General features: G+C 43.8%; 1 protein-coding gene across 1 annotated transcript in view; it reads left to right on the top strand.

Annotated features, from left to right (window-relative positions):
* Nucleotides 1-26,147, top strand: part of LOC126284252 (somatomedin-B and thrombospondin type-1 domain-containing protein) — a 1,271,181-nt gene that overhangs the window by 1,230,416 nt on the left and 14,618 nt on the right. The window contains exon 4 of the mRNA XM_049983051.1: nt 4,496-4,572. Within this exon, the coding sequence (XP_049839008.1) occupies nt 4,496-4,572 (77 nt within the window). The remainder of the gene's footprint in view (nt 1-4,495; nt 4,573-26,147) is intronic.

Here is a 26,147-nt window from a genome sequence, read left to right as displayed (position 1 = left end):
ATCACTTACATCACAAAAATCTTCGTTACTCGAACTACTGCAATACAGCGAGCGCCAATACTGCCAGCTAAATAAAAGTTTCAAACTACTGAAGGCACTAACTACTGATAGGCATAGTTAGCAAATGAAAGATTTTGATAGAGAACAAACAATGTATTTACCTTAATAGTGTTCAAAAGTCATAATTTATATAAAAGTTCATGACATCCAGTGATTTGATACAGAGCGCTACGTGGCGGTGGCGTTACCAATATAAGAACCTAAACAGCCTACTTACACGTGTTATAATTTACTTCATTCTGTACACGTCGTATAAATTTGAAAGTTGTTTGAATCCTACAGGAGTCCGTAATAGCTTTAAAAGAAATCTATGCCAGTCTTCTGAAATCGGATCTCTCGTCGTTAAGGGAAAATAATATTGGCCCGACTAGAGGCCCCTTTTCAAAATATCGCAGCTGTGTATGTAATGCATCGCATAATAGTAATTCCTTAATTTTAGAGGCGTTTTGAGGAGCTCACAGTAGCTTTTTATAAAAGAAAAACAATTGGTGTTTAGAATATGAGATATGTAAATTCCTACACATGTTGCCAGTTTGCAGTTGACCATAACATACAATAAAAATATCAATATTCTTTCTAAAACTGCAGCACAGGGTTCACTAATTTCTCTCAGTTTGGGGACATTTTACTTGGTTTTAAATTAATCTGCACTGTAATGTGCTATAGGTCTGGAGGGATTAACCGCGTAATATGTAATGTTAATTTTTTTAAAAAAGATCCGTACCATTTTGGAAAGGACATTTTAAAGGCAATTTATATGCAGAATTTCTTTGTGAAATATGTCCAATTGCAAAATGGTAATAAAGTGAGAATTTAAAACTCGGTGCCATAGGACAACTCTTTTTCCAACACATTCAACCTTTCGTAACCCATTCAAATTTAGAGATATAAATCATTTTTAAATATTTTTTTTAAGTTCACAATTTATTACTCAACGTAAAACTTAAAATAAGCCTGGTCGGATTAGCGCCTTAGGATCACTCTATCAGAGCACTAGCAGTTTTTACATCACAGTTACTTAAAGTTGACAATAATTCTAATATAATAAACAGTAATCAAATAATAGTGACAGAATTAAAAATTATTTGAAACAGGAACTGAATGCATCTCACGACAATGTGAAGAACAACACCGACTGAGGTCTAATAAGAGATAATATTGTTAGTAGGGTTTGCTGCTACTGCTGCTGCTGCTGCTGCTGCTGCTGCTGCTGCTGCTTCTCCCACCAATAATAACAATGATGATGATAATAATAATGCTAACAGTGATTATTGTTATTATTATTGTGATGGTTATCGTTAAATAATTAGCAGCAGTAACAACAGCAGCAGTCGTACTACAAACCCCAACAATAGCATTAGCCGTTACTAGTCCTCAGCCGATACTTCTATTCACATTTTCATTAGATCCATTCAAATAAAAAATTTATTAGTAGAAAAGTATTGGATGCAATACGAACTGCGTATGTTTGGTAAATCAGAAGTAACTAGGAGATCTACGAAAATATAGGGAAAGTATCGGAAGCGATAGCACTGCTAAGATTAATTGTCATTGGACGCCTCTACCGAATGAATAAAAAACAGGCCAGCCAAACATATATTCTTATTTTTGAAAAAAGAAATCGATGATAGCCGACAAGGTCGTGCTGAAAAGTAACACCTCCGATTTTTTAACGCTTTTAGCCGGCCGGAGTGGCCGTGTGGTTCTAGGCGCTACAGCCTGGAGCCGAGCGACCTCTACGATCGCAGGTTCGAATCCTGCCTCGGGCATGGATGTGTCTGATGTCCTTAGGTTAGTTAGGTTTAATTAGTTTTAAGTTCTAGGCGACTGATGACCTCAGAAATTAAGTCGCATAGTGCTCAGAGCCATTTGAACCATTTATGAACTAACGCTTTTAACACTCTGCATCCTTCTTCTTCATTTCTGTATACTTATTTTCCGACATCGTCATCCTGGCGAGGAACACGTTTGTGCCAACGAAAGACCAGTTTGTTGATATCGTCACTGTAGAATGTCTGACTTCGTTGACGCAGCCACAACCTCACCTCTGCTTCATCAGCTTCAGAATTATCAAAGCGGTGTCCTCGAAAGTGTTCATTAAGTTTTGGAAACAGATGAGAATCGGATGGCACCAAGTAGAGACTGTACGAAGGTCGATCGATGGCAGTGAGCGCAAGGCATGGGACTGATGCAGATGTGTGTGTTGTGGAATTCTCCATATGTGGCTCTCGTAGTACTTTGCATTTTGACTTGAATTCCAAATGCACCACAACATGAACATCACAGATCACTGTGAGAATGTCTACCTGCTGATGGCATGGTCTTGCACTTAATTGGCGTCGGTGAGCCTATGTGACAAAAGGCGATTGATACTCTCCTGTTTTGGGGGTCAAAATAGTGAGCCCAGCTTTCATGGCATGTTAATAAGGAACACGTCACTCACATACTCAAACAGCACGAGAAATGGGTGACGGATGTCCAGTCTCCCCTGCTTCATTTCGCAAGTGAGCACTCGATGCATCCACCGGGCGCACAGATTTTTATGTACGGCATTGATGTCCTGTAAACGTTTCCGTAATATGCCACACTTACCTGAGAGCTGTGTGTGTGTTATCCGACGATTTTTTCTGATGCGTTCATGAGCCCGATTCCGATAAGTCGAGTCCCGTTCGTAATCGTGCACTCCGTGCTCTGTCACACAGGTTACGCTTAACGCCCCCGTTTTCTTCATGAAGAACACGACAACCCAACTTCGAACATTACTGATGTCGATACACTCACCATCGTACACAGCTATGATTCCCCTACAGATTTCAATTAGAGACGATTTTTCTGTAGTTAGAAACTCGATTACAATCCGATGTTTCTCAGGCACTGACGTAGTTACGTAACGCACCGCCATGTTTCACGCTACAGTTCGAAGCCCTCTAGCGGAAGAGGGTCCCAGGTTGGGTCAGCGAAGCAAAAAAGTATTATGCATGACTTGTAACAGAAATATCTTTTTTTAAAAAAAATTGTAAAGTACTAAATTTAGAAGTGTTTCAAGGCAGAAGGAATGACGGTTAAGGCCGTTACATTAAGCGGGAAATCCGGGTTCAATTCCCGGATTGGCACAAATTTTTCCCTGTTATCTCTGATACATTTCAGTGCTCAACTATGGCTAACGTCAATAAAACCTTGGAGGGCAACGCGGAGTGGCCGCGTGGTCAGAGGCGCCATGTCACGGATTGCGCGGACCCTCCCGCGGGAGGGTAGAGTCCTCCCTCGGGCATGGGTGTGTGTGTGTTGTCATTACCGTAAGTTCGTTTAAGTTAGTCTCAGTAATGCGTAAGTCTGGGGACCGATGACCTCAGCAGTTTGGTCCCTTGAGAATTCACATACATTTCAAACCTTTGAACAAGAAATAAATCATCTTCTTATAATTTCTTTCCTCTTGTACAATGCCTTCAACACTTGTGACTACCTCTTCTGCGTTGAAAACAAAATCTTTTTCTTGACGTATTAGCAAATTATAGCAACCATAATTCTGAATGTTTCCAGAGCTACGCCCATCTTCCTTGTAAATGACAACGTTCTCCGTTTCTTGGCTGTCCCTAATATCTTCCAAACTTCTCCTCTTTCCACCACTACTAAAAAAGTTTCCCATTACACAAATAAATTACTTTTCATAAGACAATTAATCGTTCACATCCAGTCGTCTTTAACACTTTCGATTCCTGCTGTTAGACTGATTCTACTCATCAACTGTCTCTCTTATGCTCACAGGTTTTTGATACAGAGATAAAATATTCACTGTTGGGCAGAAGTGTCTAGAAATACACAGAGCTTACGCTTATAAATTGAAAAGAATAGGCCGGCCGGAGTGGCCGAGAGGTTCTAGGCGTTTCAGTCTGGAACCGCGCGACCGCTACTGTCACAGGTTCGAATCCTACCTCGGGCATGGATGTGTGTGATGTCCTTAGGTTAGTTAGGTTTAAGTAGATCTAAGTTCTAGGGGACTGATGACCTCAGATGTTAAGTCCCATAGTGCTCAGAGCCATTTTGAACCATTTGAAAAAAATATTACTAAACAAATAACATTTTTCTGTACATCGTGCTACCTATAAAGACTCACTGAAAATACAAAACAGTAATAGGACATACATATATACAATTTTGCAACATATTCTGCGGAATATTGAGGCGGCTTTCGCCTATTCATTGAAGCGTCTGAAATATGCCCAGCACGGAGAATGTGATGGAGTACGAAGTCTGACACCAAATGGATCGCATACGTTTCAAGCTAAATTTACTGTATGGCTACGTAGTCCAGTCTTTCTAATATAAATATGAGCGCTCACCACTCTAGTATTCCGTACAGTATGCGTATTAGGAGAAGTTGGTTTGTTTGTACGTGAGGATGTCGTTCCTTGACGCCACTGTTTGCTTGTTGCAGGTATTGCGTGCAGTTTGAAGTTCTGAAGGCTTCCAAGGCATGCCGCAAGGAGACCAGCTACTCGTCTCTGAGAGAAGGTAAGTTCCGGCAATCCTATGAACACAGTAACAGTCACTATATTGGTTTTAACTCTTTTTCAATGAATTACAATACATTTTGTAGGCAATGTCGCATCCTCAGGTGATTTACACGTTCGCCATCTCCCACTATGTCTTAAGTTTTTCTGAATATTTCGTCCATAAATATAAATTAAACAGTTACTGCGCTACTTACGTGATTGTTTTTGCCTACTCTTTTCGATGGTTCACAGTATCATCTTCAGGTGGAGAATTGCGTTGTGGCATTCCTGGCATTTGTGTAGATCACAGACAGGTTACGTTTCCTATTTTTGTTGTTGATGAGAGTGGTTTAAAGTTAAAAAAGAAAAAGACATGAATTTTGCGAGAGTAAAGTGTATTTGCAACAGGAGTGGAATCGAAAACATGATGCATACTTCTATTTGCTGTAATGTACTCCTCACTCATGAGTAAACGTATCCTGTGAGATGTGAAACATCTTTGTCTGAAGTAATCCAAACATAATTTACAACGAAGAGTACACGCAACAAATAGCAGTATGCCGCATCTTTTCGATTCCATTTCACTTGTAAGCCCACTTTACTCTTACAAATTTACTTTTTTTTAACTTTAACCTTGCCAAATTTCAAAAACCAATTTTATTACCAGAAATAGGCGAAATATATGCCGCGATTTTTTTATTGGTGGGCGCGGGGGGGGGGGGGGGGGGGGGGGGGAAGTGTGAACCACCGAAATACGTAGTGGAAATATATACAATGACTGACGCACTAAACGCTTTAATACGAAAGAAGTGAATGTTTTCAGTTGTGTTTTCTCTTTCTTTCCTGTATCATCAGTCTTTAGCCTGGCTTGATCCTGTCAACCACATTTACTGTCTTGCGACAATCTTTTCACCTGAGTGTTACTATTACAAGCAACATCCTTTGTAATCTACTTTGTTTACTGCAGTATTTTTTGGTCTGCCACTATTATTTTCCCCTCTCCAGTGCTGCTTTCGGAAACTAGCTTAACTATGTATGCTGGGAATCCGTAAACGAGCTTAACTGTTTCTTGATGTCGTGGCAGTGTGCCACTAATTCCCCCTTATGACAAGATTCTTCAACACTCTTTCGTCATGTAATCTTTGTGACACTTCAACGTTTCGTATTTTACAGGCCCAATTAATTTTTTATGTTGTTCGACGGTGTCACATTTCACATGTTTGTAGTTTCTTCTTCTTAATATTTCCGATGATCCAAGACTCACTTCCACACGACGTTATGTTCCCGGTGAGCAACTTCAGGAGCTCCTTCCTCAGTTCCGTATCAGTATCTGACGTCAATGGAGCTCTTTAATTGAAAAAAATTTGCTTCACCTATTCGTCTAATTTTGGTATGTTGTTTGCTTCGTAATCCTACTTGTTAGACAGCAAACTTCTCTCAATTCTACAAGTTGTGGCCTCACGAAACAGTTTTCAGCGATCCAGGTTTTCAGACCTGAGTAGAAACGCGTTTCATTATACACACCAGATGGTGGTATCATTAACAAACAATATTGTTGCATGCAAAGAGCACCACTGAAGAGTACTTTCTGCACTTCAAGTTGCACACCACAATTTTGTTTGTTTGACGAAGTCGAAATGGCTGCACCATCACGTGTAATGGCATGATACGCATAATGCAACACGGGGATAGGACCGTTGCTGTTCACAATATGTATAAATGACCTAGTAGAAAGCTTGGGATGCTCTTTAAGGCTATTCACAGATGATACAGTTGATTATACCAAAGTAGCAACGCCAGGAGACAGTAAGTATTTTCACAACGACCTGCAGAGAACTGATGAATGGTACAGCCTCTGGCAGTTGACCCTGAATGTAAATAAATATAACATATTGATCAAACATAGGAACAGAAATTCACTACTGTACAGCTACACTGTTGATGACAAACAGCTGGAGACAGCGTCTGCCGTAAAATATCTAGGCATGACGATCCAGAGCGACCTTAAGTGGAATGACCATATACGCTACCGGCCATTAAAAAATTGCTACAGCAAGAAGAAATGCACATCATAAACGGGTATTCTTTGGACAAATATATTATACTAGAACTGACATGTGATTACATATTCACGCAATTTGGGTGCATAGATCCTGAGAAATCAGTACCCAGAACAACCACCTCTGGCCGTAATAACGGCCTTGATGATCCTGGAAATTGAGTCAAACACAGCTTGGATGGCGTATGCAGCTTCAACATAATACCACAGTTCATCAGGAGTAGTCACTGGCGTATTGTGACCAGTTGCTCGGCCACCATTCACCAGACGTTTTTAATTGGTGAGAGATTTGGAGAATTTTCCTGGCCAGGGCAGCAGTCGAACATTTTCTGTACCCAGAAAGGCCCGTACATGACCTGCAACATGCGGTCATGCATTATCCTGCTGAAATGTAGAGTTTCGCAGTGATCGAATGAAGGGTAAATCCACGGGTCGTAATACATCTGAAATGTAACGTCCACTGTTCAACGTGCCGTCAATGCGAACAAGAGGCGACTTAAACGTGTATCCAATGGCACCTCATACCATCACGCCGGGTGATACGCCAGTATGGCGATGACGAATACACGCTTCCAATGAGCCTTCACCGTGTTGTCGCCAAACACGGATGCGATCGTCATGATGCTGTAAACAGAACCTGGATTCATCCGAAAAAATCACGTTTTGCCATTCGTGCAACCAGGTTCGTCGTTGAATACACCATTGCAGGCCCTCTTGTCTGTGATACGGCGTCAAGGGTAAACCCAGCCATGGTCTCCGAGCTGATAGTCCATGGTGCTGCAAACGTCGTCGGACTATTCGTACAGATTGTTGTTGTCTTGCAAATGTCGCCATCTGTTGGCTCAGGGATCGAGACGTGGCTGCACGATCCGTTACAGCCATGCGGATAAGATGCCTGTCATCTCGACTGCTAGTGATTCGAAGCCGTTGGGATCCAGCACGGCGTTCCGTATTACCCTCCTGAACCCACCGATTCCATATTCTGCTAACAGTCGACCAACGCGAGCAGAAATGTCGCGATACGATACCCGCAATCGCGATAGGCTACAATCCTTTATCAAAGTCGGAAACATGATGGTACGCGTTTCTTCTCCTTACACGAGGCATCACAACAACGTTTCACCAGACAACCCCGGTCAACTTCCATTTGTGTATGAGGAATGGGTTGGAAACTTTCCTCATGTCAGCAAGTTGTAGGTGTCGCCACTGGCGCCAACCTTGTGTGAATGCTCTGAAAAGCTAATCATTTGCATATCACAGCATCTTCTTCATATCGGTTAAATTTCGCGTTGTAGCACGTCATCTTCATGGTATAAGCAATTTTTATGGCCAGTAGTGTAAAACAGATAGTGGAAATAGCAGACACAAGGCTAAGATTTATCGGAAGAATATTAAGAAAACGTAACTTACCCACGAAGGAAGTGGCTTCATCTATCTGGGATCTGTATCAGGTAGGACTGACAGAGAAGATCCAACGAAGAGAGCGCGTTTAGCTCGCGAGAGAGCGTTAGGGAGATGCTAAACAAACTCCAATGGTAGACGTTAGAAGAGAGTTGTTATGCACCACGGAGAAATTTACTACTGACATTTCGGGACCGAACTTTTCAGGAGGAGTCAGATAACGTATTACATCCCCCGACATACATCTCGTGTATTGACCACGAAGTGAACATTCGAAAAATCAGAGCCAGTACAGAGGCTTACCGACAGTCATTCTTCCCCCGCACTATTCGCAAATGGGACAGGGTTGGAGGCATCAGATAGTGGTGCGGAGAGTACTCTTCACCACACACAATTAGGTGGCTTAGGAGTACGATGTAGGTGTACATGTAGTGAAGATGGTCGTTATCGACCGAAACTAATTATCTGGTTACAAATAGAAATTGTGAACCAAGGCCGCAATTAAATAAAGCAAATCCTCTCGATTCTAGAATTAATGCGTTTTTCCCAACTTTGATGTTGAGCATGTCTTTATTTGTCGTTGTGCTATTCTTTGGCATCATTGTCGTTTCTCTGTTTATCCTTAAATTACACTGCCTGACAAACAAAGTAAAGCAAAAACTTGAAGCACACAGAAGAGTACGAGGAAAAGAAACGAAACTTCACGGGTTGAGAGGACATTTGATGGTACTTCAATGCTTACAGCGTTGATTCAGATTTAGAGAACTTGGCACTATGAGCCCACTTATCGGCAGGACACGACATCGTACACGGTACGGTCCTACAACTGCTGTATCAGTTCGCTGATATCCTGCTCCGTGGCAGTGAAACCGAAGTGACGTCTGAGCTAGTGCCAGACTTGTTCCATCGGGGACAGATGTGTCGATGTTGCAAGACAAAGGAATAGTCAGCCTCATGCAGACGCTTTGTTGAAACACGTATCAAACGTGGACGAGCATTTTCCTGTTGAAATATGGCAACGCGATACTGTCTACATCTATACACGATCAGCTGGTCGATTCACGATTCCTACCCCATAGTACGGGTCAAGTAATATTACATGTCCTGCTTCCATTCTTCCTGTGGTCTCCACTGCAAAGTGTTTGGTAGGCCATGCTGCACCGCATGTGGCTTTGTACACAGTAATGGTGGATGTAGGACCACCTCGTTTCATAGGCGCTCTCACGTCATCGTTGGCGCAGTTGTCCATTGCCAGTGATGCCATCTTCCGACAAGAAAAAGAAATTCGTACGGGCATTGAAATTTCGTATGATTGTATCGTAGATACTCCGCCTGCCACTGTATGGTGCATAGCGGATGGTACCATGTTCCATTACTAGTCATTTCCTTTCCTGTTCCACTCGGAAATACAGCGAAGGAAAAGCGACTGTCACTACACACTACTGGCCATTAAAATTGCTTCACCACGACGTGCTACAGACGCGAAATTTAGCCCACAGGAAGAAGATGCTGTGATATGCAAATGATTAGCTTTTCAGAGCATTCACACAAGGTTGGCGCCGGTGGCGACACCTAAAACGTGCTGACAAAATTTTCTAACCGGTTTCTCATACACAAACAGCAGTTGACCGGCATTGCCTGGTGAAACATTGTTGTGATGCCTCGTGTAAGGAGGAGAAATGCGTACCATCACGTTTCCGACTTTGATAAATGTAGGATTGTAGCCTGTCACGATTGCGGTTTATCGTATCGTGACACTGCTGCTCGCGTTGGTCGAGATCCAGTGACTGTTAGCAGCATATGGAATCGTTGGGTTCAGGAGGGTAATAAGGAACGCCGCGCTGGATCCTAACGGCCTCGTATGGAGCTATGCAGTGCCATTGCTTACACGTCTCGGTCACCTCTTGTTCGCACTGACGGAACTTTGAACAGTGGACGTTACATTTCAGATGTGTTACGACCCATGGCTCAACCCTTCATTCGATCCCTGCGAAACCATACATTTCAACAGGATAATGCAGGACCTCATGTTGCAGGTCATGTACGGGTTTTTCTGGATGCAGAAAATGTTCGACTGCTGTCCTGGCCAGGACTTTCTCCAGATCTCTCACCAATGGAAAACGTCTGGTAATGGTTGCCAAGCAACTAGCTCGTCACAATACGCCAGTCACTACTCTTGATGAACTGTGGTATCGTGTTGAAGGTGTATGGGCAACTGTACCTGTACATGCCATCCAAGCTCTGTTTTACTCAATTCCGATGCGTATCAAGGATGTTATTACGGCCAGAGGTGGTTGTTCTGGGTACTGATTTCTCAAGATCTATGCACCCAAATTGCTTGAAGATGTAATCACATGTCAGTTCTAGTATAATATATTTGTCCAATGAATACCCGTTTAACATGTGCATTTCTTCTTGTTATAGCAATTTTAATGGCCAGTAGCGTATGTGTCCTGCTTCAATTCTTCCTATGGTCTCCAGTGCAAAATGTGTGGTAGGCCATACTGCACCGCCTGTGGCAATGTACACATTGATGGTATATGTGCGACTACACAGCAGACACCACCCTGCTTGAGAAGCGCTCTGACGTCACCGTTGGGGTAGCTGTCCATTGACAGGGATCCAATCTTCCATGAAGAACAAGTTTGTACGGGCATCTATTGACATTTTTTATGATTGTATCGTAGATACTCCGCAAGCCATCGTATGGTGTGTAGCGGAGGGTACCCTGTTCCACTACTACACTACATGTCATATCCTTTCCTGTTCCACTTGCAAATACAGCGAGGGAAAAGCGACTGTCTATACACTTCCGCATGAGCCCTGACTTCTGGTATCGTAACTTCGTGGTACTTACCCGCAATGTACGTTGGCGGCAGTAGAATCGTTCGGCATTTATGTTCAAATGCCGGTTCTCTAAATTTTGTGAGTAGTCGCCGCAAGTCTGTCGCGTAAGGTGTGACACATGAAGACGCAGGATTTCCTTGACATGTCGTTGTGCCGTCTGACTCCCCTCAGTCACCACCACAAGTGACCCTAAAATCGTACGTGATGGCCGGCGGTAGTGGCCGTGCGGTTCTAGGCGCTGCAGTCTGGAACCGAGTGACTGCTACGGTCGCAGGTTCGAATCCTGCCTCGGGCATGGATGTGTGTGATGTCCTTAGGTTAGGTTTAATTAATTCTAAGTTCTAGGCGACTGATGACCTCAGTAGTTAAGTCTCATAGTGGTCAGAGCCATTTGAACTATTTTTTTCGTACGTGATGGCCACCCATACCGTGACACCAGGAGTAGCACTGCTGCTTTTATCCAAAGTATTGGAAGAATGGAACCTGACGTCATGTCGCCGCCGTACTCATCGGCGATAGTCGTCCGGGGTTATGCAGAACCGCGATTCATCGCTGGACAGAGTGCGACGCCTTTCACGAGCAGTCCAAGCTTCACCGACTCGCATTCGGGAGGACGACGGTTCAATCCCGTCTCCGGACATCCTGATTTAGGTTTTCCGTGATTTCCCTAAATCGCTTCAGGCAAATGCCGGGATGTTTCCTTTGAAAGGGCACGGCCGATTTCCATCCCCATCCTTCTCTCACCTGAGCTTGCGCTCTGTCTCTAATGATTCCGTTGTCGACTGGAGGTTAAACACTAATCTCCTCCTCCTCCTCCAAGTTTCGGTCACAGCTCCGCACCAGAGGGTGGCGTTTTTGCGTTAACGGCAGCCTACACATGGGATGATAGTACCCTAGTGCGCTTGCTGCAAGTCTCCGACTCAGAATATTGCTGGCATCCATTAGTTTTTCTCCATTGGCTGACGCAGGGTTACGATGTGCTCCAGTTCGCAATACGGCGATTCTCCCTTATAATTATGAGACGTGGTCAACCAGAACCTCAGTAATAAGTATGCCTGTGCCCTCGTCTCCATGCAGGCCAACATCAGGCCACTGTAACAGCAGGCCAACATCAGGCCACCGTAGCAGCATGCCAACATGAGGGCACCGTAACAGCAGGCCAACATCAGGCCACCGTAACAGCAGGCCAACATCAGGCCACCGTAACAGCAGGCCAACATCAGGCCACCGTAACAGCAGGCCAACATCAGGCCACCGTAACAGCAGGCCAACATCAGGCCACCATAGCAGCAGGCCAACATGAGGCCACCGTAACAGCAGGCCAACATTAGGCCACTGTAACAGCAGGTCAACATCAGGCCACCATAACAGCAGGCCAACATCAGGCCACCATAACAGCAGGCCAACATCAGCCCACTATAACAGCAGGCCATCATTAGGCCACCATAACAGCAGGCAACATCAGGGCAACATCAGGCCACTGTAACAGCAGGCCAACATCAGGCCACTGTAACAGCAGGCCAACATCAGGCCACTGTAACAGCAGGCCAACATCAGGCCACTGTAACAGCAGGCCAACATCAGGCCACCGTAACAGCAGATCAACATCAGGCCACAGTAATAGCAAATTCCCAAAAACTTTCGTAAATACTGGTTACTACATTTGTGAGATATAACTACATGGTCCAATCGCATTAATGTGACCACCGCCTTTGTTGGACGTCAGTGTACAATACTGACTCATAGACGAAAGGTGACAGCACTAGGAGTAACATTTTCTGAGGATGCGGACAACAGTGCAGTCAATGAAGCGGTTTACCTGACGTCAAAAAAGGGCGGGCTCATTGGCAAAGGGTGGAAGTCTTTTCGAAACGTCTAAGCTTGGAAACAGTTGCTTACCATGGCAATATGGGGCATCACGGGCCACAGATGACAGGGGTGAGCAGCAGCTGCAGAGACGTGTACGGAAGAATAGACGTGCAGCTGTTGAGCATCTGACCGCCCAGATGAACCAAACGGCTTCCAACAGTGTCTCACGAATGACCGTTCACCGAAATTTGCTGCGTATGGGGATCCGCATCAGGCGCCTGGTTCATGCAGCCACGCTGACTGCTGTTCATAGGCGACGAAGGCTGGAATTTGCACGCCCGTACCGCAGCTGAACTTCCGCTGCGTGGCGACACGTTTGTTTTTCCCATGTTGGTGTGTAAAGGCGTGAAACGTCTGAAAACAAACACCGTGCAGCAATCGTCGGAAGGGTCAAGGCCGCAGGAGGGAGCGTTATGGACTGGAGAATGTGTTCGTGGCATACTCCGCGTGAGTTCTTCATTCTGGAATGCATAATGGATCAACACAAGTACGCATCTGTCTCTGGAGACCATCTCTACCCATACATTGAAGTTTCTTTTTCTTTGGCACGATGGCATCACAACACAGCAGTTTGATGTTGTTGGGTAGGATTATGATTGGTGCACGTACACCCCTTCATGTCTTTGACAGAGGAGCTGTAACAGGTCAGATGTATCGGGACGTCATTTTGCACCAGTATATCCGCCTTTTCAGGGGATTAGTGGGTCCCACCTTCCTCCTGATGGATGATAACGCACGGCCCCACCGAACTGCCATCGTGGAGGAGTACCTTGAAACAGAATATATGAGGCGAATGGAGTGGCCTACCTGTTCTCCAGACCTAAGCCCCATCGAGCACGTCTGGGATGCTCTCGGTCGACGTATCGCTGCACGTCTTCAAACCCCTACGATACTTCAGGAGTTCCGACAGGCACTGGCGCAAGAATGAGAGGCTATACTCCGGCAGCTGCTCGACCACTTGATCCAGAGTATGCTAACCCGTTGTGCGGCCTATGTACGTGTGCATGGTGATCATACCCCATGTTGATGTCGGGGTACATGCGCAGGAAACAGTGGCGTTTTGTGGCAATGTGTATCGGGACGGTTGTCTCAACTGATCACCAATACCGTGGACTTACAGATCTGTGTAGTGTGTGTTCCCTATGTGCCTATGCTACTAGCGCCAGTTTTGTGTGGCACCACATTCTGCAATAATCCTTAATTTATGAGCATGAGTGCAGTTGGTGAATGACGCAACCATTGCATAAAGCTCATTTTCGTTTATTTTCCGCTTCGTTTCACTGCTCAAAAATTCAGCCTGCGGAAGTTTTCATCACCTTTCATTAGCGGCTTGAAATTATTAACGCTGTCATGAAGTCGTTATGAAATCTAGGAAACGAAAGGAGAAGAGTTTATCTACAGCAAGTAATCTTGATCACGTTGAGCCCATAGTGTTAAAGATGAATGAAAACAACCAAAGCTGCATTTCTACACACTTATTGTGTTACGACCTATTTAGTTTCATTGAAAAACCTCCAGGTTGACAATATTTGTTGAAGTCGCGACATAGCCGGCCTGGTTGTCGCATGTTATGTTAACGACAGCCGCACCGCCTTCACTTCAGCGCAACTCGGCATTCTTGCTATATTCAAAGAAACGAATCCGCTCATAATATAACAAAAGTGTAAAAATTATACAGCTGAGATAGTTTTTATTCACAATTATATACTGTGCTTGACAGGCAAAAGAAAGGAAGGAAACTATAACTACGCAATGGAGGAACAGGGAGATTTAAGTGGGAACTCTTTTACTGGCAAAATTTTTCTGCTAATCGGATTTCTTAATATTGTAGCGTTTACACACGTCTGAATGTCCTTTATTTTTACTATTGGTTTCGGTAAGCAACCATTACCGCAGTGTAAAAATTGAACTATTATTTACATACACGGGCCAGTCAAATGAAAATGAGACACATGCAAAACAGTGGGTGAACTGTTTATTACCTCAGAGGTAACTGCCGTAACTATTAATAAACATATCCCAATGTGAGGAAAGACGGTGTAAACCTTCATGCAAAAATGTTGGCGGCTGCACACGGAACCAAGATTGTACACAGGCGTCCACCTGTTTGTCCGAACCAAATCGATAGCCACGTACGTCTTCCTTTAAGGCACCCAAAATACGGAATTCGCGTGGGAAGAAATCAGAACTGAATGGAGGATGTGTAAGGGCTTCCCAGCGAAACTTATGTAACGTAGTCGAAACTGAAACATGGGACTTAGAGAAGGGCAGGATTCGGTGTGGACGGGTTACCGTTGGTTGCTCAGTTTTTTTCTTTTAAATCACGTACACTTTATTTGGAACTAATTGCAAATAAGGTTGACGATAAGGAACACTTATCAAATTTGACTGTTAAGACACAATGTCTAGTAAAATTCTTAAGCAAGTTGCACTCACGGCTGAAGGCCCTATTGACCAGAAATTCAAATTATTTGGCGGCTGAAGGATCCAGTAGTAATCAGTGAAAAAAAAAATTTCACAGCTGAAGGCCTGGATAGCAAATGCTTAAAAACTAAAATAATTAAAAAAACCACCATCATCAAATTTCACTCTTAACAGACAATATGTAATTAAAAATTCTTTAGACAAATTGCGTTCATGGCTGAAGGCCTTATTGACCAAAAATTCAAATTACTTGTCAGCTGAAGGCGCCAATAGTAATAACTCAAAATGAAATTATTATTTTAAAAAACAATCATCACAATCTGATCAAACAAAGAGACAAGTGGGCCTCAGACAGTGCTCTAAGGATCAGCCTGGGAACATTGCTCAACTTCGTAACCCATGAGACAGGCAGCCAAGACTTGTATTCACTTAACCGGATGGCGACTCAAACTAGTGACAGACCAACACTCTTGCAACATCTACCTAACGTCTGATAACCAACCCAACGCTGGAATAACTCAGGCAAGGCGGAACCGGTGGACAGCACTACGTCTTCAGACTCTGGCGTTTAGAAGCAAAAGGAACCACTACGACCAAAGCAATCCAACAGAAACAACATATCCGAACCACAATCACAGAGGCTGTCTAACTACGCGCCTTATGGACTGCAGCGGCAAGGCAAAGAAAGGTACACTGCCACGAAAATACGCTAACCTCCATGGGAGGCAATTGGGGCGTTAGCGGCCACTAGGCAGAAAAATGGCACTGGTTGAACTTCACCAATCAACACAAGGAATTCAATGATTAATAATAAGAAGTGGAGGACGGCTAACCAATTTCGCCAACTCAGCGGAGGTTTCACTACTGAGTTAATGTTCACTCAACTCAAACCTCCTGGGTCCGGTGAAAAACGAGGTTGTGGCCCTCGCAACTACAGCCCCTCAATCCGGCAATGTCTGCGTGCCGCCAGCGGTCCCGGCATGCGCTCATGCTGCCGAACCTCACTGCTGCTCTGTCCAATACTCGATACACTACGGTGCAGAAAACACTTGACGCCCTTCCAAAGATGGTACTAGGGTACTAGATGTCGACAACTGCTGCTGCTGCCACTCACAGGCAGAAAATGCTAGCAAACGTATTGGCGCCATTAAACACGAGAAGAAAACGAGACGCCACTATCCGCATCACAGGATGCCAACCTACCAACGGCACCAACGTGAGCCGCAACACGGCACAGAAACAATCTTGGCAACATGTTGGCCCGACCACATTGCTTCAGGAAAGAGATGCACGCCTTCGTACGCAACTAAAAAAAATTTTTGTAAAGGAATTGACCGTCTTGTTTCACAGTGAGACACACTGAAGTGATAAAAGTCATGGGATAGCGGTCAGATATGCAGACGTGGTAGTGTCGCGTATACAAGCTGTAAAAGGGCAGTGCAGAGCTGTCGTTTGTACTCAGATGAGTCTTGAGAAGGTTTCCGATTCTGATTATGATCACACGACGATAATTAACAGACTTCGAATGTGGAATGGTCGTCGGAGCTAGACCCGTGGGCTATTCCATCTCGGGAATCGTTAAGGAAGTCACTATTTCGAGGTCCACCGTGTCAAGAATGTGCCGAGGAAACCACGTTTCAAGTATTACCTGCAGACAACGTAGCGGCTGACGGCCTTCACTTAATGACCGAGAGCAGCGACGTTTGCATAGATTTTGCAGTGCTAACAGACAAGCAGCACTGTTTTAAATAACCGCTGATATCTAGATGGGACGAACGACGAACGTATCCGTTGGGGCAGTGATGTGAAAATTGGGCTTATTGAGGTGTGGCAGCGGATGACCGACCCTAGTGCCTTTGCTAACAACGCGACATAGCCTGCAGCGCTCTTCCTGGGCTCGTGGCCATATAGATTGGGCCCTAGACGGCTGGAAAGCCGTTGTGTGGTCATATGAGTCGCGATTTCAGTTGGTAAGAGCTGATGGTGGGGTTCAAGTGTGGCGCAGAGCCCATTCAACCATGGACCCAGGTTATTAATAAGTCATGTGCAAGCTGGTGGTGGCTGCATAATGGTGTGGTCTGTATTTACAAAGAATGGACTGGGCCCTCTGGTCCAACTAAACAGATCATTGACTGGAAGTGTTTATGTTCGGATACTAGGAGACTTCATGTGCGCAAACAACGATGGAACTTCCAGCATGAAATTTTCACTTGAAACGTCCCCTTGGAAAAATCATAAAATTACTGTGCCGGTAAACCCCTTACTTTATTTGATTTTCAAACAGCTGAACAGAACTGAACGTACTCAAGACATTTCGCTCTTTACTTATTCTGATCAACACTAAACTGTCACACAATATTTTTAGCGCAACGCAATCTGACTTTAAAAAATCCCTACAAAAGAATGGCCCTGACTAACAATTACCTATACCTTTCATGAATCACTTATCTCTCAAAAATCTTCTTTACTCGAACTACTGCAATGCAGCGAGCGCCACTACTGCCAGCTAAATAAAAGATTCTAATTACTGAAGGCACTGACTACTGTTAGGCATAGGTAGCAAATGAAAGATTTTAATAGAGAACAATGTATTTACCTTAATAGTGTTCAAAGGTCATTATATATATATATATATATATATATATATATATATATATATATATATATATATATATATATATATACTGACATGAATCGCATCGAACGTTTATGGGACATAATCGCGAGATCAGTTCGTTCACAAAACCCTGCATCGACAACACTTTTACAATTGCGGATGGCTGAAGAGACAACGTGGTTCAATATTTCTGCAGGGGACTTCCAACGGCTTGTTGACTCCATCCCAAGTCGAGCAGCTGCACTATACTGGGAATGTTACTATGAGGTACCCCATAACTTTTGACACCTAATGTATTAACAGTTATGGGGATTACATATACATCTACACGATTACTTTGCAATTCACTTTTAAGTGCTTGGCAGAGGCTTCATCGAACCACAATCATACTATCTCTCTACCATTCCATTCCCGAACAGCGCGCGGGAAAAACGAACACCTAAACCTTTCTGTTCGAGCTCTGATTTTTCTTATTTTATTTTAATGATCATTCCTGCCTATGTTGGTTGGGCTCAACAAAATATTTTCGCATTCGGAAGAGAAAGTTGGTGACTGAAATTTCGTAAATAGATCTCGCCGTGGCGAAAAACGTCTTTGCTTTAATGACTTCTATCCCAACTCGCGTATCATATCTGCCACACTCTCTCCCCTATTACGCGATAATACAAAACGAGCTGCCCTTTTTTCCACCCTTTCGATGTCCTCCGTCAATCCCACCTGTTAAGGATCCCACACCGCGCAGCAATACTCTAACAGAGGACGAACGAGTGTAGTGTAAGCTGTCGCTTTAGTGGACTTGTTGCATCTTCTAAGTGTCCTGCCAATGAAACGCAACCTTAGGCTCGCCTTCCCCACAATATTATCTATGTGGTCTTTCCAACTGAAGTTGTTCGTAATTTTAACACCCAGGTACTTAGTTGAATTGACAGTCTTGAGAATTGTACTATTTATCGAGTAATCGAATTCCAACGGGTTTCTTTTGGAACTCATGTGGATCACCTCACACTTTTCGTTAATTAGCGTCAACTGCCACATGGCACACCATACAGCAATCTTTTCTGAATCGCTTTCCAACTGATACTGGTCTTTCGAAGACCTTACTAGATGGTAAATTACAGCATCATCTGCGAACAACCTAAGAGAACTGCTCAGACTGTCACACAGGTCATTTATATGGATCAGGAACAGCAGAGGTCCCAGGACGCTTCCCTGGGGAACAGCTGAGATCACTTCAGTTTTACGCGATGATTTGCCGTCTATTACTACGAACTGCGACCTTCCTGACAGGAAATCACGAATCCAGTCGCACAACTGAGACGATACTCCATAGGCCCGCAGCTTAATTAGAAGTCGCTTGTGAGGAACGGTGTCAAAAGCTTTCCGGAAATCTAGAAATACGGAATCAAATGGTTCAAATGGCTCTGAGCACTATGGGACTCAACTTCTAAGCTCATCAGTCCCCTAGAACTTACAACTACTTAAACCTAACTAACCTAAAGACAGCACACACATCCATGCCCCAGGCAGTATTCGAACCTGCGACAGTAACAGCAGCGCGGTTCCGGACTGAGCGCTTAGAACCGCTCGGCCACTCCGGCCGGCTAAATACGTAATCAACTTGAGATCCGCTGTCGATAGCGGCCAGTACTTCGTGCGAATAAAGAGCTAGCTGCGTTGCACAAGAACGATGTTTTCTGAAACCATGCTGATTACGTATCAATAGATCGTTCCCTTCGAAGTGAAATATGGAAAGAAGGAAACTACTGAACGTTAAAGGACGAGACAGGCTCCTTAAAGAACCAGAGAGGCTTCTTTACTCAAGAGGTGATGAGTCAGATGTAAATGAACTTGAAAACAGAGAACGTCTGATTTCCAGTATCAGGCCTGTATACTGCAGATTACCCTTTTAGAAACAAAATTTCACCCACATCTTTTTCCGGACTGCTGATTTTTGATTATTTTATTGTTGTAACTGAGTTTCAGAACTGTTTACAAATGTTTTGCACACAAACTCTGTATGACAATTGTTTCAAATGTTGCCTCTGTGTTGGAAGCCAGGCAGTTGTAAGAGTTTTCGTTGGCTGGCGCAGCTGAATGCCTTTCGGAGCTCGGGAATGGGCTGGCGCCCATAATTGAGATTCCCCGGGCGCGCCCGCGGCATTCATCAAAGCGCCGGCGGCGTCGGACCGCGAGTTTGCCCGAGTTCCTCCGCCCCGTCGCGGCCACTTTTTCTTTCGGCGCCGTCGGCGGCCGCCTCCGCAGGCGCGGCCAATCTTTCCCCTCACGCTCCATTAGGTGCCCGCGCGGGACCCGATAGCGCACTCGACGGCCCAGTCGACTCGCGCCTCTGGTCGACTCGCACGAGTCGATAATCGCGTCCCGTCACGCAGTCTATTGACGCGGCGCGGCCAATAAGCCGTGCCCAATAAGCTGCGACCGCCAGGGCCGGTCACGCCAGACGCCCCGTGCAGCTGCTCGCGGACACTCGAAAACCGGAAAATGGCAGCCGCCATGTGGTCGCCACGGTTTTCTGCTGCATATACGTCAATCGTATAGGATTATGTGAATACATGATGTCATTCGGACTTGTCTGGAACAACAGACATCACAAATCGTATACCTGATTCACCTTGATGGGCAATGAATCGACAACCTTCAGTGCGGATGCACAATCGTGGACAAAACGAGCGAGTCACCTCGCCTTTTCGGTATGCTGATCTGCAGAGCGGTAAAGTCTGCTACATAGCGTAACAGGCAAGGCGACGAGGTGCTACCAATATACCATGTACAGGCGTGAAATTGAAAAAAATCCGAACTTTCTCAGACTGTTTTCAATCGCATGTAAGACTATATTAGTGCTGATTAGTGTGTAAAACACGACGCGTAAATATAAGATATAAATGAAAGAAGAAACGCTAATTGCTATGTACTGTACTATTAAAAATTAATTTCACCTTATCGAGATAACATATGTGTTTTAGTAAGACAAAGTACCCCAGATCGTTACGAATTAGCAAAATATTATGCGAATTTGGCCGCGAAGCGGTCTGTGTCCACGTTCAGACCAGTCATACTGGATTAGCGTTGCTGAACTACTATGAAAGTTTGGAAATTTATCAATGTATGAAGATTTATATCGAAATTCAGCTAAAAATTAATTCAGTGTCACACTTAAGTCAATTCAGTTATGAACTGAAGCGGAAAAAGTACGCAGTAACAAGTATGAAATTCTACAAGAGTTGGGCTCCCGGGTTCGATTCCCGGCGGGGTCAGGGATTTTCTCTGCCCCGTGATGACTGGGTGTTGTGTGATGTCCTTTGGTTAGTTAGGTTTAAGTAGTTCTAAGTTCTAGGGGATTGATGACCATAGATGTTAAGTCCCATAGTGCTCAGAGCCATTTGAACCATTTTGAACTACAAGAGTTTGATATTGACATCCACAGGGCGTCAGTACAGAATAAAGGTAGGCAAATTCGCATAATATTTTGCTAATTCGTAACGATCTGGGGTACTTTGTCTTACTAAAACAGTTATGTTATCTCGATAAGCTAAATTAATTTTTATTAGTACAGTTCATAGTAATTAGCGTTTCTTCTTTCATTTATATCTTATATTTACGTGTTGTGTTTAACACACTAATCAGCATTAATATACTCTTACACGTGATTGAAAACAGTCTGAGAAAGTTCGGATAGTTTTTCAATTTCACGCCTGTGTGTTGTATGTTGGTAGCACTTCGTTGTCTTGCCTGTTATGCTGTGCGGATCAGCATCACGGAAAGGCGAAGGGTTTCGCTCGTTTTGTCGACGACTGTACATTTACGTTCGACCTCCAGCGCGAATCTAAAATTAGCGTGAATGGGGACTGCGTATAGGCAGCACTACCTAGGAATGGGGGTCAGTTGGGAAGCGTGCCGATAAAGTGCGCACATTTGCGATAAATACTGTGCCCGGGTGGCACAGTGGTTAACAGAGCCGTCTAAGCAGTGTCCCAGTCTGGTACACATTTTCCCTCGTAGCTGCTGGTCCCACAGACAGAAATGATGCAGCTGATATCATAAGTTCCTTCCTTCCTTTTCCTTTGTCCCCCCCTCCCCCCCCCCCCCCCTCCTCCGCAACCTTCAAATTACGCTCTTGTACAGGAGCTGTGGAGACTCTGAACAGTTTAGCAATGGGTCTACTCTATAACGTTGGTATAAACAGACACGCAAGTAGTGTTAAACACACGAAGGAGAATCCGGTAGCGGTCTGCTCTCTCGTGGAGTTGAACTAGACGCTGCCGCTTGTTGGAATGTACTAACCTGTCTCACTTACAATGGAGAAGACGCTTTGTGGCACAGACTTAATAAATCATCTAAAATGCAACTGTAAAAGAATATACAGGAATAGAATGAAAACAAAAATCTTCAAACATTTTGTGAAATGATTTATGTGAAAGCAAGAGGTAAAGGAGATTAGGGAAAAATTTGCTGCACCTTGGAATTATGCCCTGAATCGCGTACAGAAAATGAGATCCGTCGAATATTTTTCTAGTCTGTTTTATTTCTTACCTTTAGACAAATCATTTCACAAAACATAAGACCATTCGCTTTTTCAAATATTTTAATGTCTAGTTTCGTTCAGAATGCATAATATATAATCTATTTAAATATCGGTCCATATTCTATTATTATTAATAGTTTATAGGTGATATTTATTTTACTTTTTTTTAATCAGGAAAGAAAAAATTCCACAATTTCTGCATCAATGCAACTGTTCACGCACAAATCATCTAGACCTTGAGGAGATGAACTTTTTGGTAACTTACATTGCTAACAGCAGCTGTTCCTGAAATATGTCAATTCCTCTCAAATCACAAATTAAGTTCATCTCCATGATTACTTTCAAGCAAGTGAATTTTTCTTTATTTTTGCAAAACTAGGTCTTATGGTCAACAGTTTGGTAAACCTTTTGTCTATTTCCAACTCTATGTTTTCCCTCTCTTTGTTTTCTCATCTTTAATTTTCTCACTCTTACTTTTCTCACTCTGAATTTTGCTACGAGAATTGTAAAAAAATCCTTTGTGTAAATTCTAGGGAGTCTTGATTTCGTTGCACTGCAATATTTGAGCAATAAAATACTCCCAGAGGGAAATTGGAGTTTATTTTCATAAACAGTGAACTATACCTGATACGAGGCGTCTTCTTGCGTAGGTACCATTTCGAAATAAAATAAAACAAGTACAATTTTCTTAACAGTTTTATTTTTATATGGAAGTCTGTACTTAATTTAGTTTTCCATATAATTCCCACCAATATTAAGGCATTTATGGTATCGTACAACCAGCTTTCCAGTACATAATCTACCTCATTGAAATATGCCGCATGATTAGCATAACTTCCGATAATTTAAAGGTTATGTAACAAGAGCATAAAACACACTTCTTAACACTTGAGGAAACTCATCACATAAAGTCGAAATCGTAAGCTGTCTATGCTCTCTCACTTTTTCGTCAGTTTTCTGCACCAAATAGTCAGTAATGACTGAAGGTCACTCCCTTTGCTGCTCATCATGCACTTTCGTAGATACATCTTTAAAAGCTTACACATTTTCGTACCATCCTATTGCTCACAATGTTTTCTCCTTTCACTTCATTCTTCTGACGATGAATTTCACCGTTTTCACATCTTTAGCAATAAGAAAACGAACAGTTGGTGTGATTCTCAGTCAGAGGAGGCATTTCAAATACCCAACAACAAATGACATCTTGAATCCTGCAGCACTGTCCATAAATCCGTAACAGTATGAGGGGGTGGAGATCTTTTCTGAACAGCAAATTGGAAGACATCCCAGATATGCTCAATAATGTTCACATCTGGGGAGTATGGTGGCCAGTGGAAGTACTTAAACTCAGAAGAGTGTTCCTGGAGCCACTCTGTAGCACTTCTGGACGTGTGGGGTGTCGCATTATCCTGTTGGAATTGCCCAAGTCCGTCGCAATGCACAATGGACAGGAATGGATGCAGGTGATCCGATAGGATGATTACATACGCGGCACCTATCAGATTCGTATGTAGACGTATCATGGGTCCCATATCTCTGCAACTGTGCGCACCTCACAACAGTACAAGGCCTCCAACAGCTTGAACACTCCCCTGGTGACATGTAGGTCCATGAATTCATGAGATTGTCTCCATACCGGTTCACTTCCATCCACTCGATGTAATTTGAATCGAGACTCGTCCAACTTGGCAAGACGTTACCTGTCATCATCAGTCCAATGTGTTCACGGGCCCAGGCAAGGCGTAAAGCTTTTTTTCGTGCATTCAATCAAGGGTACACGAGTGTGCTTTCGGTTCCGAAAGCTGATGTCGATAATATTTCGTTTAACTGTTTCGCACGCTGATACTTGTTGCTAGCCCAACATTGAAATCTGCAGAAGTTTGCGGAATGGTTGTATTTCTGTTGCTTTGAACGATTCCCTTCAGTCGTCGTTGGTCCCGTTGTTGCATGAGCTTTTTCTGGCCGCAGCGATGTCGGAGATTTGATGTTTTACCGCATTCGTGATATTCACTGTACACTCCTGAATTTGTCGTCCGGGAAAATCGCCACTTCATCGCTACCTCGGAGATGCTGTGTCCCATCGTTCGTGCGCCGACTATAATACTACGTTCAGACTCACTTAAATCTTGATAACCTGTCATTATAGCAGCAGTAACCGATCTGACACCTGCGACAGATACTTGCTGTCTTATATAGGCGTTGCCGGCCGCAGCGTCGTATTCTGCCTGTTTACATATCTCTGTATTTGAATACGCATGCCGGCCGCGGTGGTCTCGCGATTCTAGGCGCGCAGTCCGGAACAGTGGGACTGCTACGGTCGCAGGTTCGAATCCTGCCTCGGGCATGTATGTGTGTGATGTCCTTAGGTTAGTTAGGTTTAAGTAGTTCTAAGTTCTAGGGGACTAATGACCACAGCAGTTGAGTCCCATAGTGCTGAGAGCCATTTGAACCATTTTTTGAATACGCATGCCTATATTTGGCGCTTCCATGTGTTTGACTAGCAGCACAGCTATGAAGTACCGTTTCGACGTCTTTTCTATTCATCATGTTCAACCAAGACCTTTAATCTTCGTCTCCATGCTCAAGATATACTGCAGGTTTTCCTGCCCCATTCTGTTCCGGCTTCGCGGTTTCATCACAGCCGAAGCTTTTGCGCACATTTAGCTACTGACTGGGGATTTGAAATCAGATGCTGCGAAATTAGTCGACTCGATGGTCCCTTCCTCGTGCTGGACCACACTGTGTAGACCCAAGCGCTTGTACCGGTTACCCCCACCATAGGGGGCGACACAATGGCCATCCCCAGAGACATGTTGTCGGCACACCACAGCACAGGTGCGGCACAGGCTACCTGTGCTTCGGTTCAGACATCACACATACACACACACACACACACATCTACACCTACATGTACAGCCGTAAGCCACTATACGGGGTGTGGCGCCGTGTACTTCCTATACTCTTAGCATCAGATTCCCGTCCTCTCCATTTACCAACGATATGCGTGAAGAATAAGCCCAGATCATCATTATGACATGGGATAAGGGAATTAGTGCCACATTCCTTGACCTGCCTCAAGGATCGATTAACAGAACATTTTAAAAAATCCTGCTTGTGCGGTAGAGTTCCGCCGAGATGGTGCGACGGCCTACTCACCTGAAAATCGAGGTCAGGTGGGTCTCCGAAATATTGTGTCCGCATGACGAAATGTTCAGGCTGGAGACCCGATGTGAATGCAACACATTATCTTGTTTAAATTTCTTCTGAGATTCTGTAACGTACCTGTAAGTTTAAGGTTCAATTTCTTGCCGAGGTGGGGGTCTTATTTATTACTTTGGCGTGATAAGATCAGGCCTTAACACCTTGTGTAACATCGGTCCAGGACCATCACCTACACAAAAACTTACAATAATATACATTTCATACAATAGCAACAAAATAATAATAATAATAATAATAATAATAATAATAATAATAACTTCAGTCATTACACAGAAATTAATGTCACATACAACAAAAAACAAAATTATAAATGAAGAACATAAAGGCTGCTGCAAAGGAACACGAGGATGTAAAGAGCAACTGATAATAAATGCAGAAGTGACATATCAAGCTAAAACTAAACGAAGGTCACTACACTAGGCATACATTGATTACCAAAAGCTTTTGATAGTGTACCCCACACGTGGTTACTACAGATATTGGAAATATACACAGTAGATCCTAAATTGATACAGTTCCTAAACATAGTAATGAAAAATTGGAAAACCACACTTAATATCCAAACAAATTCAAATAATATCACATCACAGCCAATACAGATTAAGCGTGGAATAT

The sequence above is a fragment of the Schistocerca gregaria genome, chromosome 8 (genome assembly GCF_023897955.1).
Source record: "Schistocerca gregaria isolate iqSchGreg1 chromosome 8, iqSchGreg1.2, whole genome shotgun sequence".
NCBI classification, from domain to species: domain Eukaryota; kingdom Metazoa; phylum Arthropoda; class Insecta; order Orthoptera; family Acrididae; genus Schistocerca; species Schistocerca gregaria.
The sequence above is the reverse complement of the archived record's forward strand: the minus strand, read 5'-3'. Positions and strand labels throughout refer to the sequence as shown.